The sequence below is a fragment of the Physeter macrocephalus genome, chromosome 2, assembly GCF_002837175.3.
Source record: "Physeter macrocephalus isolate SW-GA chromosome 2, ASM283717v5, whole genome shotgun sequence".
Lineage (NCBI taxonomy): Eukaryota > Metazoa > Chordata > Mammalia > Artiodactyla > Physeteridae > Physeter > Physeter macrocephalus.
Genome location: NC_041215.1, coordinates 7,290,610 through 7,317,870, shown reverse-complemented (window position 1 = coordinate 7,317,870; position 27,261 = coordinate 7,290,610). Strand labels below are relative to the sequence as shown.

The 27,261-nt window shown below is 53.1% G+C and overlaps 1 protein-coding gene across 2 annotated transcripts; it reads right to left on the bottom strand.

Annotated features, from left to right (window-relative positions):
- Nucleotides 1–360: 360 nt before the first annotated feature.
- CDHR2 (cadherin related family member 2) lies at nt 361–25,855 on the bottom strand. 2 transcript variants are annotated; one of them, XM_007103161.2, is made up of 31 exons: nt 25,804–25,855; nt 25,454–25,525; nt 23,028–23,167; nt 22,863–22,916; nt 20,590–20,676; nt 18,665–18,754; nt 17,913–18,038; nt 17,690–17,836; nt 17,534–17,609; nt 17,319–17,434; nt 16,964–17,197; nt 15,878–16,033; nt 15,633–15,794; nt 15,284–15,345; nt 14,769–15,012; nt 12,129–12,368; nt 10,331–10,400; nt 9,594–10,199; nt 8,684–8,755; nt 8,208–8,257; nt 6,688–6,839; nt 6,432–6,540; nt 6,252–6,340; nt 5,561–5,629; nt 5,377–5,454; nt 5,222–5,282; nt 5,009–5,133; nt 4,359–4,472; nt 4,197–4,277; nt 3,378–3,435; nt 361–498 (listed from the first exon to the last, which is right to left on the bottom strand). In XM_007103161.2, exons 1-31 carry the CDS (start codon nt 25,853–25,855, stop codon nt 361–363), a joined length of 3,930 nt encoding a protein of 1,309 aa, XP_007103223.2. The 2 variants fall into 2 exon arrangements, with proteins under 2 accessions (XP_007103223.2, XP_007103222.2); XM_007103160.2 differs by lacking the exon at nt 361–498 and having other exon boundaries at nt 3,081–3,435; nt 20,590–20,679.
- Nucleotides 25,856–27,261: the final 1,406 nt, after the last annotated feature.

Here is a 27,261-nt window from a genome sequence, read left to right as displayed (position 1 = left end):
ATGGAGAGCTCATTCTACAACCACAGTAGTCCCTGAAAGACCACCCTCTCCAGCCCTCCGTCCCCCAGTGCTGTGAGCCCCACAAGTCCCTTGTGACAACTCAGTACCCGTGTCCCACCCCTCCAGCCGCGGTTTTTGGCTACAAACTGTCACAACATATTCATTGGTAATAAAATACTCCCCCAACACTTGTCAGCTGTGATTGGCTACAAGCAGACGGGGGTGGAGCAACATGATATCTTATTATGTTCAGGGAGGGGTAGGTATAATTTGGGGGTAAAAAGGCCTCTTCCGAGGTGACCCAGAGGAGTGGGGGCCCATGTGGGGCTCTGTGGCCAGGGTCCTGTGGCAGGGCCCGCATCACAGGTCTGTGGTATTCAGGCCAGTGTTGGTGAAGGCCAGCTCCTCCTTCTGGTGTCCACGTGTGCCCGCCTTCTTTCCTGCCAGCACTCTGTTCAGGGGCTCTGGATCTGGCCCCATCGGACTGTGCAGGGGCTCCTTCTGTGGGGAGAGGGAGGGGAGGTGTGAGGCCAGGGCCAAGATGGGGAGATCTCCCCAGTCCTTAGGAGAGTGGGTGGGCCTTCAAGCCCACGACCAGATGGCTCCTTGGCTGGGGCCTCAGTTTCCTGACTCTGTCCCAGAGGGGGCCGTGGATACTGGTGGTACAGATGGGCTCAGGTGAAGGAGAGGGCCTAAGGGGTCTACTCTGGCCTTTGCCCACCCATGGACAGGGTGGCATTTGGGTGTTCTGCCCAATCCTGAATGATGCCAGGCCCTGTGTCCTGTGCCAAGGAGCCAGTCCAGCACAGTTCCTGCCACCTGTACCTCATGGCAGGCACCGTGCTGGGCACAACCATCCATCACCTGAGGTACCCACAGGACCCCTGAGGGAGGGATCATGTCCCCCACTTTACAGATGTGGAAATTGAGGCTCGGAGGGCTCTCTGGCCAGGAAGGGACAGAGCGGTGTTTGGACCGCTGGTCTTGCTGGCTCTAAAGCCTGTCCATGGCTCAGCGCTGCTCCTGGTTGAGTTTGGCAGGTCCTTCTGCCACCCCAGAGGGACATGTCACACCCAGGGTCCCACCTGCAGGCCATCGTGGCACACACTCTCTCGTCTCCTGCCTTTCCTCTTACCCCTCCCCACGTGACGTGTCACACACTCACACCCTCACAAGAATCCCTCCTGTGGACCAGCCAGACCCCAAGGCTCAGCTACTCCACCACATAGACACCCACGGGGACAGAGCCTCCACCACCTCCACCCTCCCCAGGGCACACTAAGGGCTTTTTCCAGACTGGGACTGTTCCAGTCCCTGGTAAACAGTGGAACATATGAGGGGCCCCAGGAGGGACTAAACATTCTGCCTGAGCTTCCCAGAGCCCTCTACACAGATCCCCAGTGGGAGCAGTTGGTGCAGTACAGCCCAGGAAGTGCAGTCTGGCCCAGGAGACAGGATACCTGGGTTCTGGGCTGCCCTAGCTTTGCAAGCTTTCTGACCTTGGGCAGTTCAGTACCCCTCCCTGGCCTTGGTTGCTTGAAAAGTTTGGATTGGATGAGCCCTCAGATCTCGCAGACCTTCCACACAAACATTTACGGAAGTCTTAGGTGAGTCAGGGTACCAAGGGATCTGTGGAAAGAAGCCCCACCTGCGTTCCCCACCCAGAGACCCCAAGGCCTACCTACCACTGCAGGAGTTGGGGTGGAGCCTCGGGCAGCTTCTCAGAAACTGAACAACCCCCTGCCGTTGCAGGACTGGCTCTTTCTTGGCTTTGAAGACTCTTAGCGGCCTGGACCCCCTCTCCCTCTCCAGACTGTCAGAGCTCCCTGAACCACCTCAGCCCACAGGTTCAGCCCCACTGCTGCGGTCTCTGACTCCACTCCCCTCTGGGGGTCAGCTTTGGCCTCCACCAGGGCCTACCTGCTGGGTCACAAGCTCCAGCCCACAAGACTGTTCCCTTCTGCCTCAGTTCCCCCCAGATATGTTCATTGGAGTTTTTGCCCCAAACCATCTTGAACCAGAGATGAGCCATCCACCCAGAGGGCTCCTGCACTGCCTGGCAGCCTGGACCACCATCGATGACCCCCATCCTTGGGGGTCCATTTGGAGGCCTCCATGTTACAGCCAGGTCCCTGGGCAGCATATTTTAACACCCACGAGAGGCTTTGGTTGACCAAATCTTTCCAAATAAGCGGTCCTCAAGGGAAAATAAGTCCTGAATCATGAGGGACAGCAAGGGACCCCCTGGAAGGGCAGGGCCCGGCTGAGGGCAGGACCCAAAGTAGGGTGGATAAAGTGAATGGTGGGTGGATATCCACCCCTATGTGCACGCGCGCGCGCGCGCACACACACACACACACACACACACACACACACACACACACACACAATCTTTCCAAATAAGCGGTCCTCAAGGGAAAATAAGTCCTGAATCATGAGGGACAGCAAGGGACCCCCTGGAAGGGCAGGGCCCGGCTGAGGGCAGGACCCAAAGTAGGGTGGATAAAGTGAATGGTGGGTGGATATCCACCCCTATCTGCGACCACGCGCGCGCGCACACACACACACACACACACACACACACACACGACCGCAGACTATTAAAGCTCAGTGGGTCTTAGAGCTTCTACTCCAGTGGTGGTTTTCAGAGTGGGAAGGAGAGGGTAGTTCCTTCTGGTTCTGGCATCCCATCCCCCACCCAGCCCTCTGATCTACTCTCCTACTTTCGTGGTTCTCACTCCTGCCTGCACATTAGAACCCCAGAAGCTTTAGCAACACCTTCCTGCCCAGGCCCACCCCAGCCATCTGATCAGAATCTCTGAGCTGTGACCGGGCATCCTCAGGTCTAAAGAGCTCCCCACGTGATTCCAGTCAGCAGCCCAGGCTGCACAAATGCTTGGTCTAACTGAACCAACTAACCTATTGAACAAATGATGGTATTGTTGTTCATTTGAGCCTACCTTTGCTCCTTGGCTAGATTATGTTCATCTCTGGATCTCCTCTCCCCGCCCCACCAGCTTTTATATAAAGGATATAAAGGGAGGGAACCAGATTCCTGACCACTCGTTTTATGCCAGATCGTTTTTATACCCACTCTTATTTCATCCCCACAGCAGTCCTGCATATTTGGTGTTCTGATCCCCATTTATAGATGAGAAAACTGAGAACCAGAGGGAAGAATTCACCCACCCAGGGTCACAGTTAATGACTAGAGGAGCAAGGATCGGGCCCCATTTCAAAGCCGTGGGGCTTCCCAGGGCCAGATGCGGACACACCCATGGCAGCAGCAGGTCCCTCGAGCTCTGTCCTGAAACCCACCCCTTCAGAGAAGAGCCCCAAGTCAGAAGCCCCAGGCACCAACTCATCCCCCATCTTGCCTTGATTTTCTGCCTGCTATTTTCCAGATCCACAGAGTTGTCATCCAGGGAGTTGAGGCTGTAAGGGAGATAATGAAGCTCGGAGAGTTGGCAGGCCCAGCCCTCCCTGTCTCTGGTCAACAACTACCCCTGCCATCACCGCCACCATCATCATCACTACCTCGACTACCACCATCACCACCACTACCATCACCACCACCATTACCACCACCATCAGCATCACCACTACCACCATAACCATGACCATCACCACCACCATCACCATTACCACCATTGCCATCACCACCATCATCACCACCACCACCATCACCATCAGCACCATCGCCATCACCATCATCACCATCACCACCATCACTGTCACCTTCACCATTACCACCACCATGACTACCACTACCAACCAGCACTGCTCACCTGATGTGGTCCAAGTCACTGGAGGAAGACTGGGACTCGAAGCCCAGGTCCTTGGTGGGGAGGTTCAGCACGGGATTGGCACTGGAAAGAAGGTCCAGTCAAGCAACCATGGGCCTCAACCACCCCATGGGGCCTCTTACCCATCCTTCGACCCCCACTTACCGCTCAGTGTTGTACACGTTAGTACCGGGAATGGCAGAGACTGGGGGCATCACCCCCGCCGCTGTCTTCCGGGCCTCCTTGGAAGCCTTCATAGCCCGAAGTTTCCGGTGGTCATCACCACCATCATCACCACCACCACCATCACCATCAGCACCATCGCCATCACCATCATCACCATCACCACCATCACTGTCACCTTCACCATTACCACCACCATGACTACCACTACCAACCAGCACTGCTCACCTGATGTGGTCCAAGTCACTGGAGGAAGACTGGGACTCGAAGCCCAGGTCCTTGGTGGGGAGGTTCAGCACGGGATTGGCACTGGAAAGAAGGTCCAGTCAAGCAACCATGGGCCTCAACCACCCCATGGGGCCTCTTACCCATCCTTCGACCCCCACTTACCGCTCAGTGTTGTACACGTTAGTACCGGGAATGGCAGAGACTGGGGGCATCACCCCCGCCGCTGTCTTCCGGGCCTCCTTGGAAGCCTTCATAGCCCGAAGTTTCCGGTGGTAGCTGTGGGGAACGTGGCGGGGGGGCATCACTATTTTCCCTGCACACTTACTGTGTGCCCAGTGCAGGCCCTGAGAGTGTGACTTCACAACAACCCTGGCAGGAGGGAGGGTTAGCTCCATCTTACAGAGGGTACAAGGAAGAACCAGAGAAGGGAAATGATTTGCTGAAGACCACACAGCTGACCAGTGGCAAAGCCTAGAATCAAACCCAGATGTGGCTACTGGCTCCATATGTATTGGAAAGGGAAAAAGAAGCAGCATTTATTAAATGTATAGTATGTGCCAGACACCTTGCTCAGTATGAGATGCGCATGGTTCCCTTGAATGCTTTGAGGAATCTAGTGTCATGCCCATTCTGCAAATGAGGAAACTGAGGCTTGGGGAGGGGAGTTTAACGTACCAAAGAGGTCATAACAGGTCACCAGCGATTGAATACAGAGGTACCTGACACCTAAACCCCAGGTCTTTCTACCCCTCAGATATCTTGGGTGGTGGGAGAGGCGAGGTTGGAGACACAGGGGGTGATGGGAGCAGCACCTCTTCTGGGTACACACGAGGACCGTGGTCATGATCACGATGACCAGCAGCAAAGCCACTCCCAATCCTATGACGGTGTTACGGAGCGTGCCTGGCAACTCTGACTCCTGGCGCTCCTGGGAGCCCTGGAGAAGAAGGATTGTGATGGGGGAGGATGTAGGGTCAACACCCCCTCCTCACCACCCCCGTTACCTCCACCCTGACGACATTCACCAGCACCACCAGCCCCAGCTGTTGCAGCTTGGTCCGGGAGTCCTCGTCGTTCCGGATCATCCTGGCCACAGAGCCCCGCTCAGGCCCGAGGGACATTGGCATCCCCCAGGCTTCCTGCTCACCCTCCTGCCCACCCCAAGGGCAGCCCCACTCACACACTCAGCCGGTCAAGGGTCAAGGCTGACCCATTTGAGAAGACAAAGTAGGCATCGAGGTAGGAAAGGCCTCGGGCCCTGGAATGGGGCAGAGGTGAAGCCAGCAACGCAGAGCCACCAGACAGGCCCCCCTGCTGCTGGTCCTCTCTTCTTCGCCCCAACCACCGGTGCTGTGGGCACTCACCGAGCCCTGGATTCTATGTCCTGAATGTTCACAATGTAGACAGTAGTCCTGGTCGCCTGGACAAGAGCCCTGCAAAGGGGGCAGGTGTCACAGAGGGCTGGGGTAGGGGCCTTAGCCCAGGCCTGTGGCCAGGGCTCTGCCAGTGGAATTAGGGATTGTGTGAGGGGCACCTCCTCTGGACAGCTCCATTGGCTAAGCAAGTTACACTTCTGTGCAAATTAGACAAGGATGCCCCTTCCTCTGGGACTGGGTTTACAGTTTAGCAAGCAGAGTGCCCTTGTGCAATGCACAGCCTTTGCAACTGTACATGGCAGCCCTATTTAGGCCTGTCTCTGCCCAGGCAACCATAGGCTTCTGGGGGCAGGCAGAAAGGAAGTGCAAGTACAGGTACAGGGTCAAAGACAAGGACACTACCTAATGCACTGTGGTAACCTAAATGAGAGGGAAGTCCAAAAGGGAGGGGATATCTGTATGTGTATGGCTGATTAATTTTGTTGTACAGTGGAGGCTAACACGACATTGTAAAGCAACCATACTCCAATAAAAATTAATTTAAAAAAAAAAAGACAAGGACAAGGTCAAGTGTGGGTCAGGGACAGGGTTAAGAGATATGCCATCCAGGTTTCTGTCAGGGATCAGGCTCCCAGGCCATGTTCTTCCCCACAGGCCCCTCCCAGCTCCCCAGACCTACGCCTTAATCTCTTCCGTGTTGGCGCCCACCTCCTCCTTGCTCATGGAGAACTGCAGCCTCACACGGTAACTCTGGTCCACAGTGAAGAGCTACAGAAAGAGGGTATGGGGAAGATGAGGCACAAGGGACCCAGGGGTTGGCAAAGGGCACTAGGAACTGAAGGCAGAACCCAACACTCACATTTAGGGTGATTTTGGCTTCCTGGGCAGGATCCTTAGAAGGCCTGTCCTGGGCCTTGACCGTCACTTGGTAAGTGCCTTGGAGAGTGGAATCAAGGCTGGTCACCAGCCTATGGAAGGTAGGAGGGCAGAGCTCAGTCTTGAAACCCAAGCTGGAGTCTCCTTGGAACCTCCGTACACCTCCCAGGATGAGGAACTCACTGCCCTGAGGTCCTGCTTGGCTCCCCCCACCCCATCCAGGGGCTGCCCACAGTTACTCAATGTTGCCAATGAACACGCTGGCCTCCGAGGAAGTGGAGACACGGAAGAAGCCCTGGAAAGAGATCATGGCCCCATCCTTAGCGATGAAATCCACTTGGAGTATGGAGAACAGGATGGCCCCATTGTTCCCTGAGTCATTGTCTCTGGCCTAGGAGCAAGGGCGAACAACATCTGTGGGCCAGGCCAGGCCAGGCACCACTCCATCCCCAGCAGGAGTCTGAGGCTAGGGTGGCCTGGGAGGCTGGTCCCCATGATCTCTATCAGCCTTCCCCAGGCCACTGACCAAATGCTTTCAACAAACAGTGTTTGAACAAGTCCCTGCTTCTGGCCCCCCAGCTCAACAGGTCATTGCCCAAGGTCCCTCCTGTGTGGAAATCCCACCCTGCCCTCCTCCGCCCCCGTCACTGCCACACACACACACACCAGCTCAGGGACACTCAGATTTCCTGGGCACCTACTGTGTGCCAGTCACCTTCCCTTAGATCCCTCCTTTCAGTGCTTGCTAACATGAGTATGAATTCCCCTAGTGGACCACACAATGATGTGGGGAGAGGGCACAAGCATTTTTATTCACTCTAGTGCCTTTTAGAGAAGAATATAACCAACACACAGAGCTGTGAGTCCACTGACGTCACTGTTCAGGATGAGGCCAAAGCTGGTGTTTATGTTTCAAAAAGGAGTCAATTTAAAGAAAATTGTTCAAAGCCATGGCCAGACTCATGACATTGGAATGCAACTGGCTGAAGACTGGAAAACTGACTGTTTAAGCCTAGAAAGAACCTAGAGAGGGAGAATCACTATCCCCCTTTTATGGGAGAACACTGGGGTTCTGAGAGAGACCCCGTCCTGCCCACAGGCACACGCAGCTCTAAGTGAGGAGGGCCAGGCCCATCCATCTCCACACCTGTGCCCTTTCCACAGCTCAGGGCGTGGCGTCCACATATAACCAGTCTCTTAACCCTAAGCAGTTACTGCAAAGAACTGACAGCTCCCTGTCCAGGAGGGAAAGTGAGTTCCAGAAAGGTGTGGCAGCTCCCCAGCTCAGTAAGAGGCCCAGCCAGGGCCAGGTCCCAGGGCTGTGTGGGAGGCCGCACTGCCCACCCCACTGCATGGCATAGCTGCCACCCTCTAATAAACACATACAATGCCATAAAAATTGAAAGTATTTTTACAATTTTGCTCTGGAAATTATTTAATACGAGGAACTTGTTTAATTTATAGTTACTATGATTTCTCTGTAATACTCCAGAATTCTGGTGTACTGAGAAAACCACTGCAAGTGATTTTTACGGTCATGAAATTTTTATGAATACTACATTTAACAGTTAATGGAGTTGAATCGTATCAATTAAGCAGGTGTTCATTTCCATTCTGGGGTTTTCTTTTCATATGTCAGAGCCAATAGATTTTCTTTCTAGTGTTAAAACATTTTGGGGGCAGCTGAAGGACCTAAAGGCCTAGGCCCTGTGTCTCCTGGAGCTGATGTGAATGACAAAGTTTGGAGCCAAGGACTTACCTGGACAGAAGCCACCTGCTGGTTGGGTATCACAAGTTCTGGGATGATCACTACAGGTGTGGACAGGAAGAGGTCGGTGGGGTCAGGGCCAGTGCCCACTTGGCCAAGTGCTGACCATAAGCCCAGCTCAGGGCTCATCTCACCAAACCTGCCCTTAACCTCTCTACCACCAGAGACCCCCATTACAACTCCCCCTAAGCCGTTAGTTAGCAGGTCCTCCACCTCCCATTGTGCAGATGGGGAAACTGAGGCCCAGAGAAGGAGGGCCTGGCCCAAGGTCAGATGTGAGTTGGGACAGAGCTGGGGTGAAAACTCAGGTCTCCCCTCCTGTTGAAACCCTGAGGGAGAGGCAGGGTTGGAGGCCTTCTTCCCTTTCTAAGGGCACACCTGGGGTCTGAGGAGCATCTGTGGGAGTTGCCCAAAGGTAGTTCTGGCAGAGTACAGTGTGGGTGGGGAGGGAGGGGCTTGCTGCTTACCAAAAGTCTTATTCTCAGGCAGAAAGTAGGGTGCATTGTCATTCACGTCCTCGATGGTGATGGGGAGGCTTCCTAGGGGGGGAAATGTTGGCTGGCCTTGGTCTCTAAGCAAAGACCTGACCCAGAAAGTCTGGTCCTCAGTCTTGCTCTCAGCAGCCTCCCTCCCATGCATCGCCCATGCTCAGTCCCCTCCCCTGCTCCTGACTCAGGATGCTGACTCAGTCTCCTCTGGCCTTCGTAGGAGGGAGCATCCTCCCCAGACCTCAGAGAGGATAAGCAACTTGTCCAAGGTCACACAGCAAGAGCAGTGGGCCAGGATTGAGCCCAACCCAGGTATGTCCCACCTGACCACAACATTATTCTGACACTTACTAGCTGTGTAATCTAGATTATTGAACTGCCCACCCTGTGCCTCAGTTTCCTCATCTATAAAATTGGATAGGGACCACCTACCACATGGATTGTGTGGGAATAAAATGAAGAAATGCTTGCAAGGTAACTGGCATAGCTCTTGGCTGTAGTAAGGATTCAATATACGCTAGCTGTTAATATGATTGTTATTGCTACTTGGTGTCAGAGGTGGGATCTGAGTGCACATCTGGCTCTGAAGTGTGCTCTTTCTTTTACGCTGCCTCACAACATAATAGCATTAATTAAGTGCTTACTGCGTGCCAAACACTGCACGAAATGCTTTACATATATATTCTCATTTAATCTTCACAGCCAACCTACTACCCAACTCCACTTGACAGATGGGGCTACTAAAGCTTGGGGAGGTGTCATGACTTTCCCAGTGGCACAGCTGGTAAGGGCTGGAGCCACAATTTGAACCCAGACCTTGCAGGTGCCAGTTCTTTCCCACAGCCCCTATGTTACAGCCTGCTGAGCCCTGCAGGCCAGGCTGCCTCACCATTGTCACTGTAGGCCTGGAAGCGGGGGTCCGTTGTGAGGTCATAGGCCCGCACAACCAGCGTGACCAGGTCACAGGTCTCATAGTTGATGACCTCACTCTGATTGATGAACACAGAGCCGTTGGCCAGCACAGAGAACCAGCCGTGGCACAGACTGCCCACGTCGACCCCGGCCTTGGTACAGATGACGTTCACAAGCTGTACCTCCACCTGGGACATGGTGTCCCTGTCCTGGGCCACCACCTCAGCCACTATACCATGCTGCGAGCCATTCTCAGCCACATGGATGCCCTGGAGCGAGGTTGAGTCCAGGGTGGGTGGCACGTCATTCACGTCCTCCACATTCATGAGGACTTTTGCTGTGGCGTCACGCCCCTCGGGGTCTGGGTTCTCAGCACTCACTGTCAGATTGAAGGAGTCCTGTGTCTCATAATCCAGGCTCACGTCCGAGGGCAGCCGGAGGTAGCCCTCTGCCCGCCCAGACCCCAGCACCAAGCCTTGGAGCAAGAAGTTGTTGGCACCGCCCCCTGATAGGCTGAAGCTGATGCGGTTGTTGGCTTCCGTCTGGTCTGCATCCCAGGCCTCCACCACGCCCACCAGCAATCCTGCGAATGAGGGGCAGAGTGTGGACACACCCCTGACCTGGCCACTGGGGGCATCCTCTCTCCTCACCCCCCTTGGGGGCTTCAGGCCTGCCCTCGAAGGGGTCGTATAGCCTGGCCGAGGGAGGACTTACCTGGCTCCCTCTCCCTCACTGAGAAGGAATAGCTGGACTGGTTGAAGATGGGCAGGTTATCATTGATGTCCTGCAGACAGAGGCAGTTCTGAGCCCAGGGAACTCAGGAGACCCCAGGTTCAGCCTCCCCAGAGCCTGTCTGAGAAGCCAATACTTCCCCTGGCCTGAGGCCCAGACTCTCTGTCCATGTCTCCTCAGACAGCACTGCCCGCTTCCTAGATGATGAAACAGGCTTCAGGAGGACAGAACTCGCCCAGACCCCACCCCTGGGGCTCAGAGGTCTGTGGCGGTACTCTGAAGTTTGGTGTGCACTCTGTTTCCCTGTGCACCACTCAGAGCCGTCTTAGACCCTGCTCTTGGGAAGGATAGTTCTGAGTCCCCACCTGTGTCCCTGTCTGGCCCAGCTTGACTCCCCATCTCTTGGATTTATTGGGTTGGCCCCAATACCACCATGATCCCACAAAGGCCCAAGATTTCCCTGGTCCCCTCCTTTCTCCTGTCCCTCCTGCCTTCTGTCGACCCCAAGACACTCACTCTGTGCTCAGGTGGGGCTGGGCTGGGGGCACCTGCCAGGGCTTGACCTGGTCCTGTCCTGAGACGCCCGCTGTGTTCTGTTCTCGTCTTCCCTCTCCAGCCCTGGTCACCCCGCCCAGACAGAGCGCTGCCCCTGTTGTCACAGCATCAGGCGAACTCCGCCTGTGCTTCCTCCCCTGATGCTGGTGTGTGCTGGGCGCCCTTGGTTTTCCTAGTCCTTCCCCAGGATGGCCCAGAGGTCTCTGCTTTTGCTCTCAGCTTTTTCTAAATGGTAGAGCGAACATCGTTGAAAACAGAGCCCTCTCCCCCTTAACCAGATGTAATTTCTGATGGCAGTTTCCCAGAGATGGCATTACTGCCTCTGTGCACATGGCCAGCTGCATTCTCAAGGTCGTCCTAACTCACAGGAGGGGCTAAGAGCACAGCTCTGAGTTCAGTCCAGCTCCACCTCTTCCTCACATGTGACTTTGACCTCTCTGGGCCTCAATATCTTCATCTGCAAAGTGGAGGGGTCCTCCCTACTCACAGAGCTCGTGGGTGTGAAAGGACCCTTCTCGCTCAGGAAATACAATTTTGCTTTCTTCCTTCTCTGTGGCCTACTTCCACCCCAAGGACAGCTGGCAAGTCCTCATCCAGCTTCTGTTTCTCTATTTTCCCTGAGGTCTCATTCTGATTCTTGTGGGAAAGAGGCACATCCCAACCCAGGGGGAAACAGGGCTGCTGTGTGGGGTGGTGCAGGCTGTGCACTGCACAACCCGAGGGGGCACCCACCACATTGTGGACATCGTAGAGGAAGGTGCCTGTGACCCAGTGGCAGCCTTAGAACCAGACAGACTGGATTCAAAACCCAATTCTGTGACCCGAGGCAGGCTACTGAACCTCTGTGTGCCTTAGTCCCTTGATCAATAAAATGGTGCTAACCGATCCCTCCCTTGCAGGACCAGGTATACACTGAGTGTATTCTCTGGGCCGGGCATTCTTTGAAACACTTTCCATTTTTTAACTCATTTTATATTATTTTCATCCCCATTTTACAGATGAGGAACTTGAGAACACAGGGAGGTTGAGCGATTGCCTAAGACCACACAGCAAATGAGCCAGAATTCTGACCCATCAGCTTGGTTCCAGAACTCTTTTACCCCTCTGCACTGCAAAGGGCAGACATGTGACTTGAGTTGGGAGGACGGGGAGCTGGCCATCTGCTCAGGAGCCCCCCAGTACAGGGCTCATCCTGGACCCTGTCCCCGGCTGAGCCAGACCTTACCTCCACAGTGATGGTGACATTGACGTCAGTCCAGAGGGCAGGCTCGCCACAATCAGACACACGCACGGTCAGCACGATGCGGCCCCCCAGGGTGGCGTTGATGGCCTCTCGGTCCAAGAGCCCCAGGTTTCTGAGGATCCCTCTGTCGGGGTCCACTGAGAAGTTGTGGCTGTAGGGGCTGCTCAGCAGGCTGAAGTGCAGAAGGCTGTGGTTGGTGCCTGGCTGGTCATCGTCGTGAGCCTGGCCGGTAAGCAGGGTTGGGGCGTCAGCCATCAGGTGCTCCCCGGCCCCAGCCCCTGCCCTGCAGTCTGGGCTCCCCCTCCAGCGCTGACCCATGAGAGCAGTAACTGGGCCTAAAGCCAGAGGGATGCTCCCCAATCTCCCAGTCTCAGTCTCGCATCTGAGAGGGCCAGACCAACAGCTTTCAAGAGCTTCTGAGGTCTGAAACATTGAGGTCATTCATTCATCCCAAAAATGTTTACCTACCATATGCCCAGCCCTGTTCTAGGTACTGGGAATAGAGCCATGATCAAGACAGTTCCCTTATGGAGCTGATATTCTAGTGGGGAGGGAGGAGTGGGGGCAGTATAATATAGACAGTCGAAGTTTAAAATAAACAAACAAAAATAAGTGTGGGGCGGGGGGGCTTCCCTGGTGGTTCTGTGGTTAAGAATCCGCCTGCCAATGCAGGGGACACGGGTACGAGCCCCGGTCCGGGAAGATCCCACATGCCGTGGAGCAACTAAGCCCGTGCGCCACAACTACTGAGCCTGTGCTCTGGAACCCGCGAGCCACAACTACTGAAGCCCGCACGCCTAGAGCCCGTGCTCCGCAGCGAGAGAAGCCGCCGCAATGAGAAGCCCGCTCATCGCAGCGAAGAGTAGCCCCCGCTCAACTCAATTAGAGAAAACCTGCACGCAGCAGTGAAGACCCAATGCAGCCATAAATTTAAAAAAAAAAAAAAAAAAAGTGTGGGGGAATTCCCTGGTGGCCTAGTGGTTAGGATTCTGGGCTTACGCTGCTGTAGCCCGGGTTCAAGCCCTGGTTGGAGAACTGAAATCCCACAAGCCATGTAGCACGGCCAAATAAATAAATAAGTGTGAAGTCCAACAAGATTCTGATTTTCCCATGATGACTACTTCAGTGCTGTATTTTTTAAATAGCTGAAATTCTTCATCCAATCTCTGTGTGTGTGTGTGTGTGTGTGTGTGTTTCTGTCCTACCAAGGTCCTGAACACATGCTTAGTGTGCATTTGGGGTGATCCAGCACAGACAGCACAAGATGCTCTTCCCTGCCACCAGGCCTTTGCACATGCACATGAATGCCCTCTACACCTTGTCTGCTTGACTCCAGGTCAGATTGGTGCCTCCCCTGGTTCTCCACAACCCCTGTGCTACCTTCAGTACAGCACAAGTGACACGCTTGGATGATGGTCCACCACCTTCCCTGAAGGCAGGAATTATGGTGGATTCATCTCGGAGGACCCAGGGCCCAGCAAAGGGCCTGGTGCATAGTAAGTGCTCAGCAAATATGGCTTTTAATACAGAGCTGGGCTAGTCCCACTTGGATCCAATTCTTTCCCCTCCTCTCTGCCCACTGCCACCTTCAGGTTTTTGTTTCAGATCTGTTGGGATCGTGTTTATGAAATGAAAAACTCTGTCTGTTCATTCCTTGGCACTCTGAACTCAGGCCGGTTAATTCACCAAGCACTTCTCAGGGCTCACAGTGGGCACCATGGTTCTGGCAGCAGATCTGAAATGCTCCTGCCCCAAAGAGCTCACAGACCAGTGTGAGGAGCACTAAGGTGCATGAAGAAAGGCCCAGGTTTCAGCACTGCCACTGACTGGCTGTATAACCACAGAAAAGTCACTTAACCTCTTTGAGCCTCAGTTTTCTCCTTCCGTGAAATGGGGAGTATTAGAGCACCTACTTCATTAGTTTGTCAAGAGATCAGGGATGGGAATGTACCCTGGAAACCACAAGCCCCAGAAAGATGGGAGGGCTCCACGGCCATGTGATTGTCATTCCGAGGACCTGGTTTCTCGATTCTCACAAGATCCCCTTACAGATGACTCGGTGGAGAAGCTTCTGAAAGCCTCAGAATCAGGGGAGAAGCTTCTCTCCAGTGTTCCTCTGGAGCCGATAGTGGGTTTTTATCTCACAGAGTCTGAACCTGACCGCTGATCTCATTTCCATTTTTTCTTTGGCCATTAGGAAGCTCAGAACTGAGTATTCAGCCCACTCCTAGCAATTGTATGGCTTCTACCTTTGTGCACTTAAAAAAAATACCATCCTTATTTTCTCTTTTTCCTTATTTCTTTTACCACACTTTTAAATCTAAGCCACCTCAAATCCTTTTTGGAATGAGGCAGGGGCCTGAATTTAAAAGAGCAATATGTTTCTGAGGGCTTGTTCTGTGCTAGGCCTTGTGCCGAGCACTTTACATCCGTTATGACCCTGGGAATAAGTACTAAGATTGTCTTCATTTTCCAAAGAAGAAACGGAGGCCCAGAGAGACTGAATGACTTTCTCAGGACTACACAGCAGAGCCCAGATTCCAACCCAGGACCAGCAGGACTACAGAGGCAGGCATGGTGCCGTGTGCCCGTCCCACCCATCAGCTACAGGCCGGCTCGCACCTGGATGGTCACGGAGACGTTGCCCTCCTCTTCCGGGACAAAGATGTTGTAGGAGCCGCTGACCACGGGCTTGTCGTCATTGATGTCCAGCACGGCGATCTGCAGCACGGTGGAGGACGACAGGTTCCCGCCGTCCGTGGCCAGCAGCGTGAGGTAGTACATGGCCTGCTTCTCCCGATCCAGCAGCTCACTGTTTCTCACCGTCACTGTCCCCGAGGCTGGATCCACCTCAAAGATGTCCGCCCTGTGCAGGGTGGCCAGATGGAGCAAATAAAGATACAGGATGCCCACTTCAATTTGCATTTCAGATAAACAATGAAAAATATTTTAGCACATCCCATGGAATATTTGCAACCTACTTATACTAAAAAAAAACCCCATTCACTGTTTATCTGAAATTGAAATGTAACTGGGTACCCTATATTTTATCTGACTCCTCTAGCCCTGCTGTGAGGCAGAGAGGTGAGCCTGGGTCCCCCTCGCCCACCTGCCTGCTGCCCACCCGGATAACTTACCCATTCCCCGGAAGCAGGCTGTAGGTGATGTGGCCCCCCTCGCCCGTGTCTGGGTCGTAGGCCTGTGAGGCAGAGAGACAGATAACGGGACACTGAGCAGAAGCCATACCCGCACTGTCAGCCGTGCAATTGATGAGGACAGGGCCGTCCCGCTTCCTGACCCAAAGGGAGACGCCCCCGACACAACTCAGACTGACCCATAGACATCACACACATGCGCACGCGCATACACACCTGCTGGCCCCCGCTGACGTCAGATGATAGAGGGACTCCAGCAGGGCCACGGCCCTGGGCCCGCCCATCTCCGCATCTCTCCCAGCCCTTCCCAGCCCTGTCCCCCATCACTCACTCGGATGCTGTTGGTGACCACAGAGCCGACCGCACTGTGCTCGAAGACACTGAGGTTGTAGAGGTTGTGGGGGAATGTGGGCCTGTGATCATTGATGTCTCTAAGGTGGATGGTCACCAAGGCTACCGAGGAGCTTCTGCTGACCGAGTCAGTGGCCACGACCTGAGGACAGGGGAAGAGGCAGCGGCATTGGGACCGGAGCACCCCATGGCCCACTCCCCCCGGTGCCCCAGAGCACCCCTCACCTGCACCAGCATCACCGTGTGTGTCTCGTAGTCCACCAGCGACGGCGCCCTCACCAGCACCTGCACGTCCACTGAGCCCGCCGCCCGCTCAGGGGAGACGCTGAAGGCTTCAACATTAGTGCCCCGCAGGGATAGCAGGAAGGTGCCGTTGCTGCCCTGTAGACGTGGGCTGTATATTAGGCACCCCACTCCTGCAATGTACCCACCTGCGTCTTTCTCCCAATCCCTGGCCACAGGTCCCAGGAGGGGAGACTGGTCACTAGTCCCTGTCAATGTGGGCTCATCAGAAGAAGACCTCCCGGAGGTCCCAGCCTGGGATGCAGCGGCTGGACACACACCCCTCACTCCTTTTGAGTCTTCCGTACCAGCCACCATGCACCACCCTCCACCACCCATACCAACACCAAACATCATCAACGTCCAGCATCGGTCCATTATCCACACCCCCTCTACTCCACACCCCTCTCCAATCAAGGCCAACCACCATCTCAACACACCCACCCACCCATCCACCACTACCCAATATCACCCTCCAGTCGACATTTTGTACCAACTCATTATCACCAAATACTACCAAACACCATCCATAGTTATTCAGCATTCAATACTACCCAAATCACCCACCACTCAGTATCAACCTCCACCTAGGAATACCCTCCAACTTGACACCCACCCAGACCACACTGTGCTCAAAGCTGCCCGCATCCCCCAATACCCAGTACTATCCCAGCACCCCGCAACTTCACCATCCACACATCACTACCCCCTGTACTCAACACCGCCAAAAATTACATTCCACTCAACATTACCCAGCATCCAGGACCAACCTCCGCTCAGTGCTGCCTTTCTGTTCCCCACCACGTAGCACCACCCTAAACACAAGACTACCAGCCAGCTCAACATCACTCAGCAGTTCCAAATGTCACCCAACAACCCCGACCACCACTCGTGGCCAGCACCACTGTCGCCCACTGCCCCACCGGGCACTGCCCCACCGCACTCTGCTGGTCACTCGCCACTTCCCTCCCCCAGCGATCTCCCAACCATCACTTCCACCCATGCCGCGCATGGTCTGGGTGCCCCTGCCTTGTCTGGGTCGTAGACCACCATGGTGAGGTCATCGATGGGGATGCGGGTGGAGGCGTGCTCGTCCACGTAGCCAGTGAAGTTGACTTGAGCCTCTTGGGGGGTGAAGGTGCAGGTTGGGAGGCTGCAGTTGTAAAACTCAGGTTTGTGGTCATTGACGTCTGTCACTCTCAGCGTGACCCATATGCTCACCTTGGCCTCCTGCCCATAGATGTTGGGGTCCATCTCGGTGGCCTGAGAGCAGAGCAGAGGCCGAGAGGCAGAGGTCAGAAAACCAGCATTCAGAGAGAGCTGAGATCAAAGGTCAGAGTTTAGAAAGTCAGGGTGCAAAGTGGGCGGTGGCCCTCTCACTCACCGTGACCTGCGCCTGCACCTCCTCATCCTCCTCCAGCAGCTGCTCTCTGTCCAGGGAACCGTTGACCCTGATCACCCCGTCTGGTCCAATGTCGAACCAGCCAGGCCTTGTGGAGTCTGGGAAAAGACAGCAGGAGCAGCTGCTTCCAGCGGCTCTGACGGAGCCCTCACCCCTTCCCTCGCCTCAGCCCCAGCCTGGGGACACCCCATTCTCACTGGAGATGCTGTAGATCACAGGGTCATTGATGCCTCTGTCGCCATCCATGGCCTCCACCTTCAGCACCGAGGTTCCCTGCAAGAAGGCATGGTCAGTGGCCAGACCCTTTCCCCACCTCTTGTCTCCACCCAGACCCCTCCAATTCCCTGGCACACCTGGGGTGCATCCTCAGCCACGGAGGCCGAGTAAAACTCCCTGACAAACTGGGGGTCCAGGTCCGGCTGGTCGATTACAGAGATGGACACGAAGACAGGCGAGGAGCACTGGGTGATGCTGCTGTTGTTGTACCGGCCGCCCGAGTCCTGCCGGGTGATGGGTCTCCGTGAAGCCGGGGCTTCGGGTCCCGATGCCCCCGACCCCGCCTGCGCCCGCACTCACACAGGCCTTCAGCTCCAGCTGATAGAAGGCACTCTTGTTGTTGTAGCTGAGGCTGCCGTTGAGGATGATGGAGCCGTTGGGCAGGATCCTGAAGAGGTACTCGCTGCTGTCCGTGCTGGGGATGACCTGAGGCAGAGCACAGTCAGGCCAGGCTCCCCCGGGACGGCCCTGCCCCCAGGACCTGCTCTGAGAGACCTGGGGTCGAATCCTGGCTCTGCTCTCAACCTCCCCAGGTCACTTAACCTCTCTGAGCCTGGGAAATGGGCTAGATATCGCCTCAGTGGGACGAAAACAGGGTCAAGTGAGCTAAGGTAGGTTCCAGGCACGTAGTGGGTGCTCAGTGATGGGGGCCGTGGCTAGCCAATGTGTCTTCGTGAAAACTGGGGTCACACCCGCCATTGTCTGTGTGACCTTGGACAAGACCCTGGACCTCTCTGAGCCTTGATTTCCTCTTCTTTGAAGCCAGGATTACCGCAGCCACCAGGTAGTGTGACGCTAACCGGACAAAGACACAGACAGTGCCCCAGGTGAGAGGGTGGGGAGGAGGGTCCGGTCTTCAGCAGGCACCCTCCTTAGGCGGCTGGGCCAAATGAGGTCCAGAGGGGGCCAGAGGAAGGCGTGGGGACCAGGGCTGGGCCGTCGCAGAGCCCCTGCCCCGCAAGGTCCCTGCAGGTTGTGTGGGAGATGCTGCCCCCTGGTGGCCATGAGGAGAGGTGGCGCCCACACTCCCACGTGGACCCGCACACCCTTACCTTCTCTATGGAGTACACCACGGCGCCTCCGGCCCCCGTGTCTTTGTCCGTGGCCAGCACAGACAACAACAGGGAGCCAACCGGCAGGGTCTGTAACAAGGGTTTTGTCACCTCTGAGCTCCAACACATCTCCTCCATGCCCAAGCACATCATGCCCCTTCCTGGAGTTTCAGTGCCCCCAGCTGTACCACGGGGTTAGCGATGGACCTTCCAGAACATGAAACCCAGCATTCCACAGATGTCCCCCTTTCCTTCCCACCCGGGCTGGGCCTCTGGGGGCATCTGGATGGAGGCAGGGAGCAGAGTTCCCCCTTCTCTCCCCACACAGCCTCCCTGAAACCTGAGCTGGCTTCTGATTTGCAGCGCCCCTCAGGACCACCATGAGTGATCATTCCAGAGCTCAGGTTGTGCCACTCCCTTGCTTAAACATCCCTGTGTGTTCTCTGTAGCCTCCAGCAATAGGTTCCACACAGCACCCCGCAGAGCTGGAAGGTTCTTTTGGGAGGCTTTCCCTCTAGGACCTGTCCACACCCTCACTATTTCTTCATGGTGGCCAAAAAGATCTTTGAAAATCCTGAACCGGACCACATCAGTCTCATGCTCAAAACCGACAAGCGGTTCCCCCATTCTGCCCAGAATACGGTCCAGACTGCCTCCATGGCCCTCCAGGGTCAGGCCACTGCCCACTTCTCTGACCTCACCTCCTCCTCAGCCTCCTCCCTCCACACACACGAGCTTCCTGGCTATGCCTACAGCAATCCAGGCTGATTCCCGCCTCAGAGCCTTTGCAGCTGCTGTTCCCTGCCTGGAATATCCTTTCCCATGCTGGCTCCTCAACATTTAGTTCTGCTCAGATGTCACCTACCCAGAGAAGATTTTCCTGACTGGCTCAATTGAAAGCAGGCCCCTCCCCAGTCATGTTTTATGCTCTTCATAAAGCTAGCTCATCACCATCTGAAATAATCCTGCTTGTTTAATGCTTTGTTGATTAAATGTTTTGTTGTCTGTGCTCTTCACTACAATGTGAACTAGCGAGGGTGGCGACCAAGTCTGTCTTCACCAGATATCCTCAGCACCAAGGACAGTGCCAGACACACAGTAGGCGCTCAGTCAGAGCCTGTTGAAGGGCTGTCTGAACCTCACCGGCCTCAGGTCTGGCCTGGGGGAGGGGGACCCACACCTGTCAGGACTTTGAAGCCATGCGGTAATGAAGATTCAGGAGTGGTGTTGTGTTTGCTGCCCTGAGACCACTGGGAAACCTCCTCCCTGCCTATGCAGTTCAAGTGGGGCTGCTCCTCTTGCTAGAGGGGAAGGCACATGATGCAGACCTAGACAATTGGAGCAATCCATACTCCTCAACTGATGGGCACCTGACCGAAAATGGGCCATTGAGGGTCAGTCCTGGGGGTTTGGTTGGGACCATTGAGAAAGAGACAGTCTGTGTTGCAATTGCAAAGCCGGTGGAATGTGAGCCTGGAGCTGCTGGGGGACACTTTTATCACCATAAGGGAGAACTGCTCGCCCCACCCCAGGATGGTGGCAACAAGAGAAGCAGAGCTGCTAGGTGGAGAGAAATCTCTTCTTGATGACATGGCTTGAGTACCTGGATCCAGCCATGCCTGAAGTCAGATATACTGTTAAATTTTTCAGAAACATGAGAAAATCAATTCCTTCCCCGCCCCCACCTCTGACTATCATAACTTAGAGAATTCCAATCCAGTCTGATAGATTGCAAAATGTTGCTGTAACTATGGTACATGGGGTTACATGCAACCCCCTGAATTTGGTTCCTGCAGCTGCCCTTTCTAGGAGGTGCACTTCCCTATCTTGGATGCCCTGCTGGCTATCTCTGGTCCTTCCCACTCTAAGCAGATTTGTGGGATGTCTGCACCCTACACACACACCCCCATTAAGGCAGATGTTACCTCACGGATGCTGGTGGAGAAGACTGTGTTCTGGAAAATGGGTGCGTTGTCATTTCTGTCCTCCACGATCACCTGCATTTCCTTCAGCTCCTGCAAGTGAGAAAGCCCAGGTGAGCCCAGAAAACGTGGGAGCTTGAGAAAACAAAGTCAGGAGCATCAGGACGGGAGTGCAAGCTGGTATAGCTTCTCAGGAGAACAATCAGGTGGTGTCTGGGCCACTGCCCACTTCTCTGACCTCACCTCCTCCTCAGCCTCCTCCCTTTTTTTTTTATATATCTTTACTGAAGTATAATTGCTTCACAATGCTGCGTTAGTTTCTGTTGTACAACAAAGTGAATCAGCCATATGCAGACATATATCCCCACATCCCCTCCCTCTTGAGCCTCCCTCCCACCCTCCCTATCCCACCCCTCTAGATGGTCACAAAGCACCGAGCTGATCTCCCTGTGCTATGCAGCAGCTTCCCACTAGCTATCTATGTCACATTTGTAGTGTATATATGTTGATGCTACTCTCACTTTGCCCCAGCTTCCCCCTCTCCCCTCCGTGTTTATTTTTTATTATTATTATTATTATTATTTTTTTGCGGTACGCGGGCCTCTCACTGCTGTAAGAATCTGAAAAAGAATATACATATATATACATCCCCTGCATCGGCAGGCGGACTCTCAACCACTGCGCCACCAGGGAAGCCCCTTCCGTGTTTATTTGATACCATTTCAAATGCCAGAAAAGTTGCAAGTACAGTACAAAGAATTCCTGATACCCTTCATCCAGATTTACCCCTTATTTAGTTTTTCTCTCCACAGATTTACTGAACCATTTGGAGAGTATGTTGTGGAAATCATTAGGTTATTTTTAAAAAATCTAAAATGTCCTATTCCAAGAATGTTCCTTTTAGCTTTGTTAGCCATAGCGTAAAGCTGTGAACAACCTAAGTGTCGAGGAGACCAGCTAAGCACCGTGGTGCTTAAAGTCCCCACACTGGGCTATAGACATACAGGAAACAGGAGACTCATGTGCAGACACAGAAGGGACCCCAAAGCCAATTGTTGTTTTTTGGCCGCACCCCGCGGCATGCGGAACGTCCCTGACCAGGAATCGAACCCGGGCTCCCTGTAGTGGAAGCACAGAGTCTTCACCACTGGACCACCAGGGAAGTCTTCCAAAGCTGAGTCGACAAGGCAGTTCAAGACCATATATACAGTAGGATCCCACTTGGATTTCAGAAAACGCACCCAAAGCTATCATCTTTCTTCCGTGGCTGCATATATGCATGTCAATGTTTAGCGATGGATAGAAAAGAACACGGTGATGGCAGACACTTCAGGTGGGAGTGGGCTGGGAAGGGTTGCCCAAGGGGACTTGAGCTTTATCTGCACTTTTAAAAATGTTTACAAAGAGAAAGTATTTATGAATATCCAAGTCATTAAAATGACCTTTTTAATGGATAGGGTTTGGGGAATAGGTTATAAAGACAAAAACCCCAACTTTCACAGACACGAGACACAGCTGTATAAGTGTGTTATTGAGAAACATGAACACTGAGACCAACCCATCAGCCAAAGGGGTTGAAAGTGATGACCTCAGTGGAGAGAGGGTAGGGAGGTATTTGGCACTTGTTTTTTTATTAATAAGTATATTAATACAAGTTAATAATGTAATTGGGACTTCCCTGGTGGTCCAGTGGTAAAGAATCCGCCTTACAATGCAGGGGACGCGGGTTCAATCCCTGTTCAGGGAACTAAGATCCCACATGCCACGGGGCAACTAAGCCCATGCGCCACAACTACTGAGCTCGCACCTCAACTAGAGCCCGCCTGCTGCAAACTACAGCGCCCATGTGCTCTGGAACCCACGCGCCACAACTAGAGAGAAGCCCGCATGCCACAACGAATAGCTCGTGTGCCTCAACGAAGATCCTGCGTGCTGCAACTAACACCCAACGCAGTCAAAAGTAAATAAAATAAATAAAAAATAATACATAAATCTTTTTAAAAGTCGTAATGTAATTAATGATATACAATAGATATACAAAATACACAAAAGATGAACCATATATTTGTATATTAATATAAATTACAATAAATACTAAAATCTTGGTTAATATTGTATGATGAAAAATGGAGAAGTATAATTTCGATAAAAATACACATTCAATTCATTTTTTGTTAGCTGGGGCTCTCTCTGCTTATTTGCGGTGGGCAATTAGCCGTGGGCCCTCAGTCCCCTGCTCTCTGATCCCTGGACTTCCCTCCCCACTTCTGACTCACTGGGTTGTTGTGACCGTCGCTTGCAGAGATGTTGATAGCAAACCAGTAGAGTGTCTGCAGTGGGCAGAGAAAAGGGAACCAAGGTAAGCCCTGCTCGGGTGCCCACCAGGGCCCTCCCTACCTCCCCAATCCCTCACGAGGCCTTCTCAGGTTGCTTCCCTTTACCTCATAGTCCAGAAGGTTGGCCAGCTTCACTTCCCCAGTATTCGGGGTGACACTAAAGAAGTAGGCATAGGAGCCACTAATCCCATAGGTCAGAGGGTCATTGTCCTGGTCCTGAGCTACCAGCCAGAAGACCTCAGCACCTGCAGACGGGACAGGGAATGCACAGGGTCCACGACCCCCTAGTTCAATGCTGGCCTGGCCAAGCTGCCCACGAGGTCCACAAGAATGTCAAACTTCTTTTAAAATTAGAAGGGCCAAGACATGGAAACAACCTAAATGTCTATCAATGGACGAATGGGTGAAGAAGTTGTGGCACATGTGTACAATGGAATATTTTCAGCCTTAAAAAAAGAATGAAATCTTGCCATTTGTAACAAGATGGATGGATCTAGAGGGAATTCTGCTGAGAGAAATAAGTCAATGAAAAACAAATACTGTATGATCTCACTTACATGTGGGATCTAAAAAAAAAAACCAAGCTCATAGATACAGAGAAGATTGGTGGTTGCCAGAGGTGGGGTGCAAGGGACTGAGAAATGGGTGAAGAGGGTCAAAAGGTACACATATCCAGTTATTAAATAAGTCCTGGGGATGTAATGTACAGCATGGTGACTAGAGTTAATAATACTGTATTGGATATTTGAAAATTGCTAAGAGATTAGGTCTTAAAAGCTCTCATCCCAAGGGAAAAAAAAAGCCATCTGTAACTATGTGTGGTAACATATGTTAACTAGACTTATTGTGGTGATCATTTTGAAATATACACAAATATATCATTATGTTGTACACCTGAAACTAATATAATATTGTATGTCAATTATACCTCATTTCTTCAAACGGTAAAAAAAAAAAATCAAAAGGAATAAGTGATTATAACCTAGCCCCCAGGATATTTGTCTTTATGCCAATGCAGTATATTAAAGTATATTTTTAATGTATTTTTCTGGAGGGAGAGGCCTACAAAAGCAAAAGTGCCAGAACAGTGACATGGTGGTGGGGCTCAGCACCCAGCCTGAGGGTCTCAGAGGACCAGCCTGCCCCTACCCTTGCCCATGACAGCCTTTCAGGGACAGTCTGAGCAGCACATCTGGAGTCTGCTCTTCTTTGACCAAATAGTTCTGGCTCCTCCACAAACTCCTTAGAAAGCTTGGTCCCTTGCTTCATCTAGTAGATTTAGATATTTGGGGTCCCAATTCTGACACTGCAACAAAGACTGTAAATTGTCCCCCAGTATTCATAGCCCCCTTTCTCTCAGACTAATAGAACTCCAGATTTTGAGCTGTGCACATGGCTAAATAAAATAAAGACCTCATTTCTACAGTTCCCTTGCAGCTAGGGCATGTAGCTAAGTTCTGGCTAATGAGATGTGAGCCTAAGTAACATGTGTAAAATCTGAAGCCCTGTCCTTAGGAGAAAGAAATGAGCCCTCTTGGCCCTTTCTTGCCCCCAGCTCTCACTGGAATAGGGTGTGACATGAGCCATCTGGGACCATGTGGATGAGGGCCAGGCCCTAGGGGAGGCAGAACCTGGAAATGGAAGGAGGGTCCCTGATGCCAGAAGCGTAGGGCACGGAACAGCCTAATGGAACAGAGCCTCTGACAGCCCTGGGTTCACTGCTCTAGATGACTATGCAAGAGAAGAGGAAACTTTGACCTTGTTTACAGCTCTGTTACTTGGGGTCTGTTATGCGCAGCTGACCCTACATCCCAATGAATACAGTCATCTATCATTTCAGCTTCTTCAACCCCCATCCTGCCTGCTGGGAATTTGGCACCCAGTCCCTGTGGCTTCATCCAAAACGATGTTTCATGAACATCATTCACTCCTGTACACTGCCAAGATCATTACCACATCCACGTCTCATTGTTTATGACCCTCCTTTTAACTGACTTACCGTTTCATGTAAATACATTTATTTTAAAAGCAAACTAGATGGCTACTGTACATAGAAAACTCATCTCACTCGCCATAGAGGGAAGGTAACTCTACAAACGAAGACAGCAAAAGTATCAATTTCTGGTGAGATGTGTGCATGAAAGGCTCTGAGCCTAAAGCCTGCTCTCTTTCTGTCTGAAAAAAAAATAGCAGAGGAGGAAGAGAGATGAGCAGGTGAGAGAGGTAGAAGAGAAATAATGGTACCAAATGGATACTTTCTGCCTTGGGAAATCAGAAAGACTGAAGGAGCTGGGAAACAGGAGGAATGTTCTCTTGGGGTGAGTCTTGATTATTTGATGCTGTGTGAGGGCCCTCGACCCAAAAGCTGCAAAGGAGAAAACAAACTTCTGGAACAAACTTCCTTCAGGCCACCTTTGCCCCATGACGAGCCGTGGAGCTGCAGGGATGGCAAGCAAGCCCACAGGGGAGCCCCTGGGGCCCTCTTGTGGGTAAGTGTTTGGTGCAGACTGGGCACAGGGACAGTTACTCACCCACTGGTAGGTCCTCGGGCAGGTTCACTACTGACATGTTGGGCAGGAATATTGGGGCCACGTTGGCTGCCACTGTAGGGACACAGAGTATTGGAACATCTGGACACCTCCGTAAAGACTGACCCCCATCTGCCCCTGTGGGAGCCCACACCGGTCCCACTGGCCAACTTTCAGTCCAGTTCACCGGCCCAGGACTGGATTCCTCTCCAGGCCTCCCCAGAGCAGCCAAGCCCGGGGCTGGGCCATAGGAGTTGGGTGCTTGCTGATGAAGCAGCATCCCACCCTTCTGGAGGGTTCTGCTGAGGATCCCCAGGTTAGTGCTGCCCTGGTCGGGGAGGGGAGGTACCCACCAGACACCATGAGGGCAGGAAGCAAGAGGCAGGACAGCCACGGCCACACCATCACGTCTGGAGGGACCTGGGGAAAGAGGCATCAGGGGAGAGGCACCTGAAGGCAGGCCTCCCTCCTCTGGTGGACCCTGGTCAGTCGGGTCTGAACCTGGCCGACTCACCTCCATCACTCAAGGTTCTCCCCCAGGCCCCTATCAAATTCTGCCCATTTGCCAGATGTTCCAGGGGATGGGGAGTTGGGGGGCATGGCAGGGAGGGGCAGGGTAGCTGAGCCTGGTCTAGAGCCCCAGCCTGAGACTGACCCTGAACTTGACCCCAGGGTTCAGTGCCCACTGTGCAGCAGGCATGGATCCAAGTATATTACGTGCATAATCTCTTTATTCCTACGACTAGGTGGCTGCTAAGGGGCTTGCCTGAGGCCACACAGAGAGTCAATGGCAAGACCATGCTCTGAAAACAGGTCTTTTGAACTCCAGAATTCATTCCCTCAACCACTGCACTAACCTGCCTGTTTAAAGTCCAAGCTAATAGCATCCTTCAAAATCAGGGGCCTGGAGAGGGACTATGACTTGTCCAGGACCATCCAGAGCCTCTGTCGGGGGGCTCGGTCCTTTGTCCCACTTGCTGACACAATTAATAGCTGCCTTTGCATCCTTTCTCAGAGTGTACTCCATGGAACCCCAGCCCTGTAAGATGCCCCATAACAGAAGGTTTCCCTGGTCAAGTCAGTTTGGGAAGGGCTTTGTGCTCCTCTTGTTGATTGACAGCTGGGCAGGAATGCTTGGAAAACCCTGCCCTGCCCAGTCTTCTTGGTCATCTTACATTGCAAGCTATCCTTCATCTGGGAAAAGAGGGACTTTGATTCACTGTCATCGAGAGATAACTGAACCCCCAAGGCTCTTTCATCCCAAAAGACAATTGTTACCAAAGCATGCTTCTTGCTCTCTGTCAAGAAAATGTGTTACATGCTTGCATCTACATGATCATTCCATAAGACAGGATTTTTATTGCATACTCTTTTGTACCTTTTGGATTTCGTGCTAAGTGAATATATTAACTTTTCCAAAGATAAATTAAAGCTATAAAGCACACAAAGGAACACAGCTGCTGCTAAGCACCCTCACTGGGTCCCGGGCAGCTCCCACTCCTGCCCCAGTGCGGCTGAGACAAGCGCTGTTTTCCAGAGGAGCCCGGCTCCAAAGCTATGGGAGAACCAAGAGGGAGGGGACCCTCACCCACGGCAGACTCCGTGTGACAGGCCCTCCGAGGGGGTGCGGAATGGCTTCCAGAGCTAAACCTTGACCATGAAACACATCAGAAACCACAACTCTTCTCCCTCCCACCACCTACCCCTCCTCCTGTGTTCCTGCCTCAGGGATCACCCATTTCCCCCATCACCCTTGACTCCCCCTCTCCCGAATGTCCCACATCCAGTCCAGTTCCTGAACCTCTTACACT

Coding starts and splice junctions, on each gene's coding strand:
- CDHR2 (XM_007103160.2), bottom strand. CDS start 25,855: ATGGTGTGGCCGTGGCTGTCCTGCCTCTTGCTTCCTGCCCTCATGGTG. Junction 20,680..22,862: donor GCGACGGTCACAACAACCCA/GTGAGTCAGAAG, acceptor TCTCACTTGCAG/GAGCTGAAGGAAATGCAGGT. Junction 5,283..5,376: donor ACCCTTGACCGGCTGAGTGT/GTGAGTGGGGCT, acceptor CTCTGTGGCCAG/GATGATCCGGAACGACGAGG.